The sequence below is a fragment of the Myotis davidii genome, unplaced genomic scaffold (genome assembly GCF_000327345.1).
Source record: "Myotis davidii unplaced genomic scaffold, ASM32734v1 scaffold221, whole genome shotgun sequence".
Lineage (NCBI taxonomy): Eukaryota > Metazoa > Chordata > Mammalia > Chiroptera > Vespertilionidae > Myotis > Myotis davidii.
The window spans coordinates 3,851,606-3,855,165 of record NW_006293349.1 but is presented as its reverse complement, the minus strand read 5'-3'; the positions used below and the strand labels follow the sequence as shown (position 1 = coordinate 3,855,165).

Genomic DNA, 3,560 nt, shown 5'->3' with positions numbered 1-3,560 from the left:
CGGCCCCTCCCCCGCAGGGCGCGTGTCCGGATTGTCCCAGGTGCGGCTCTCGGTGCCCGCACGGCTGCCCGGCCAGCCTTGCCCTGGCGGTAAAGATGGCTTGTGAAATGCCTCTCCCCCGCGATGCCGTCCTTCCCGCCCCTGCCCAGCGCGCCCAGGTTTGCAGGTCCTCCAGGGCCCGCGGGAAGTTTGGGTCGGCGTGTTCCATCCGCCCCTGCAGAGCGTTCCGGGTTAGAAGCTCGTCCTGTGCACGCAAACCCGACGGTCTGGCCCCTGAGCGCTGGGTGCAGCTGCTGCTCGGACGGAAGGGACGGTCCATGACCATGACCGGGGGACTTAGTTGTGCCTTTATGTGCAAGGAGCTTAGTGTCTTCCCAGAATAAGAAAGCGATCGTTTCCTCCCTGCAAACCCCCAATAATACAGCCCGTCTTCCTTGAACTTTCCTGGCTTGTCCCGAGGAGCTCGGGGGTAGACGCACCGGTGTGTGGGTGACTGCGCTTGGCCTGTTGTGTGTGCTGGTTGGAGAGGTGGCTGCTGTTACGGGATGGGAATCAGACGTGAGCCTCCCCGGAAGCCAGTGTGCAGCCACTGCTGAATGAGGGTGCGGGGCTCAAACAGGTTGTGCGGAATACGGTTCGCCCTTGACTTTTCTGTTGCTCTCGGTTAGACACCAGATTTCCAATTCCACCAACTGTTATTGGTGCATGACATGTGCAGGACACTGTCTCAGGAGCAGAGGGCTTTTTTTTTTTGAGACATGGTCCCTGCAACTCGGAGCTGACATCACGCAGGGGACTGGCTCTCTATGGAAGGCAGGGGCCGCGCTCTAACAGAGAGAGGTACAGAATGCCACGGGGTTCCCGTCTAAGAAGCATTGCTGTTTCTGAGTCAGGCTCAGGCAGCTCTAGGAGAAGGGGCGTGTGCACCTCCCTGGGACGCTGATCGGATGTAGAGAGGCAGACATCTGTGGGGAGACTGTCTTCAAGGGCAACAGCAGGAACGGTGGGCAGAGCCAACACCCAGGGAGAACTGGGTGCCTGGGCTGCTTTGCTCATAGATGAAGATGAGGCCTGGGAGGAAGTCAGCCTGAGCACGCACACACACACACACACACACACACACACACACACACACTGTGGCAGTTTTGAACAAATGAGGGATGTGGTCCGACCCGAGGGTGGCAGAGGCTGGATTCGGAAGTCGTGCGGAGGCCGGGACGTGGGAGCTCTTGGGACCGGAGCCAGGTCATGGGAGGACGATCGTGCCGATCCCTGTGTTGGTGACATTCTTGGTAAGATGGGTCCTGGTTTTGTTGGTGTGAATGATTGATTGCCTGCTGGGTGCCAGGTAGTGCCTCTGGCCTAGGTCATCGGGTCCTACCACCAGCCTGTTAACAGGCCGATGAGTGGCCTGGGGTCACTCGCCTGGCCAGAGCCGTCGCGGCGCCTGTACTTACCTAAAGCACATCCTTAGGAGACGCATGACAGGGTGGGAGAGGCCACAGATCTGGAGCCTTCCCCTCAGGCACAGACATTTGACGTGAGCATCGAGTGGCCAGAGAAAGAGTGCGACAGGGTGGGCTGGGTCCGTTCCTGCTGGCTTCCGTGACGGTCACAGCTTTGCTCCCACCATGTCTTACCGTCCTTTGGGAGGACATTTGTGGAGTAGATAGGACTCTGTGCTGCACACGTGCTCGCCAGCAAGCCAGCCACTGCTTGCAAAGCCAGACCCCTCAGAGGGAGGGCAGGACAGCACCACGTCCATCCCCCCGAATGGTGTCGCCGAGCCTGGTGCAGACCCGAAACCGCCCTGGCGATGGGAGGCCCCCTCTCCTACTGGACGTCAGGGCTCCCTTCAGCTAGGTTTTGTCTTAGTTCTTAATCTTTAGCATTGCTGTGTAAAAACGGACTTACAGTTATGCCAAGAGATGGCATTACTTGATCCTTCCCAGTTATCATATATTTAATGATATTGTTTCGATCTTTATTACTGAGATTTAAGACATTTTGTGCCAGACTTACCGCTTGCAGTTGGCAAAGAAGAAAACATGTCTCTTTTAAAAGCTATATAACAAGAATAATCCATTTTAACCTATGAATCATAAAATGTGAGATACGAGTTTAAAATTCTTTGAGTTAAATTACAGATGTACTGTAATTTGTGAGAGCGATTTTGGGAGAGTTGTTATGATTTGTCCTAAAGTAAATCTAGGTTGTTTTGCATTTATTTGTTTGATAAGAGTACAGATTTATTTAAAGGGCATATTTATTGAACACCTACTGTGTGTCCAGCACTGTCCTGGAGATACGGCAGTGAACAAAACCTCCCGGAAATCCTTTTCCTCGTGTGAGGAAAACAAAAGTAATGAAAATATGCAAGAAAATATGTGGCCCAGCCGGTGTGACTTAGGTTGGATTCCCGTCAGGGCACATGCCTGGATTGCGGGCTCGATCCCCAGTGTGGGGCGTGCAAGAGGCAGCCGATCCATGATTCTCTCTCATCACTGATGTTTCTATCTCTCTCTCCCTCTCCCTTCCTCTCTCTCTAAAATCAATAAAAAACATCTTTAAAAAAAGAAGAAGAAAATACGTGGTAGGTTAGATGGTGGTAAGTGCTATGGAGAAAAATGCATCAGGAAGAGGCATAGCATTTTCCAGGGTGAGAGGTGGTGTCCCTTTAAATACGGAGCCCAGAAAGAGCTGCCCCAAGAAGTTTAAGCAAAGATCTTACAATGTGTTTCCTGGAAAAGAAAAAAATATTGACTCCAAAAGTCAACTTAAAAAACAGAGTGCAGCCCTAGCTGGTTTGGCTCGGTGGATGGAGCGTCGGCCTGTGGGGACTGAAGGGTCCCGGGTTCGATTCCAGTTAAGGGCACATGCCTGTGTTGTGGGCTCAGTGCCCAGTGTGGGGCGCGCAGGAGGCAGCAAATCAATGATTCTCTCTCATCATTAATGTTTCTATCTCTCCGCCCCCCTTCCTCTCTGAAATCAATAAAAACATTTTTAAAAAAGACAAGAAAAAAGAAGAGTGTGGAATCCCTGGAGGGAAGGCAGGGGAGAGTGGGTGGGAGGTAATCAACCAAAGACCTTGGAGGGGGGCTGGGAAGGCAGGCCAGAGCGGGCCAAGGGGGGAAAAGGAGACATATGTAATACTTTAAGCAATAAAGATTAAAAAGTGACAACAACAAAAAACCAGGCTTTCTAATACAGACACTTTTGAAACAATGTAGTTCAGAGGCAAGTTATGTTTCGGATCAAGCAAGGCATCCGCAGGAGGCACCAGCTAAGCAGCCTGCCCGTCTGCTTTCCTCCAGGATGTCCCAGTGGTACGAGCTCCAGCAGCTGGACGCCAAGTTCCTGGAGCAGGTGCACCAGCTCTACGATGACAGCTTCCCCATGGAGATCCGCCAGTACCTGGCCCAGTGGCTGGAAAAGCAGGACTGGTAAGGAGGGCGCTGGAGAGAGGGGGCGTTGCTCTGTGCTTTCGGGGAACTTGTTGATCCAGTGACCAGTGACGGGAGCCACGTTGACTAGAAGATGAACCTCATCAGAGGCCACTG

The 3,560-nt window shown here is 52.8% G+C and overlaps 1 protein-coding gene across 2 annotated transcripts in view; it reads left to right on the top strand.

Moving 5' to 3' along the window:
- The first annotated feature begins 3,276 nt into the window (after nt 1-3,276).
- STAT1 (signal transducer and activator of transcription 1) overlaps nt 3,277-3,560 on the top strand; it is a 33,153-nt gene continuing 32,869 nt past the window's right edge. For both annotated transcript variants that reach the window (XM_006767073.2, XM_006767074.2), the window contains exon 1: nt 3,277-3,443. In XM_006767073.2, the coding sequence (XP_006767136.1) occupies nt 3,316-3,443 (128 nt within the window). In that variant the 5' untranslated portion in view covers nt 3,277-3,315. The remainder of the gene's footprint in view (nt 3,444-3,560) is intronic.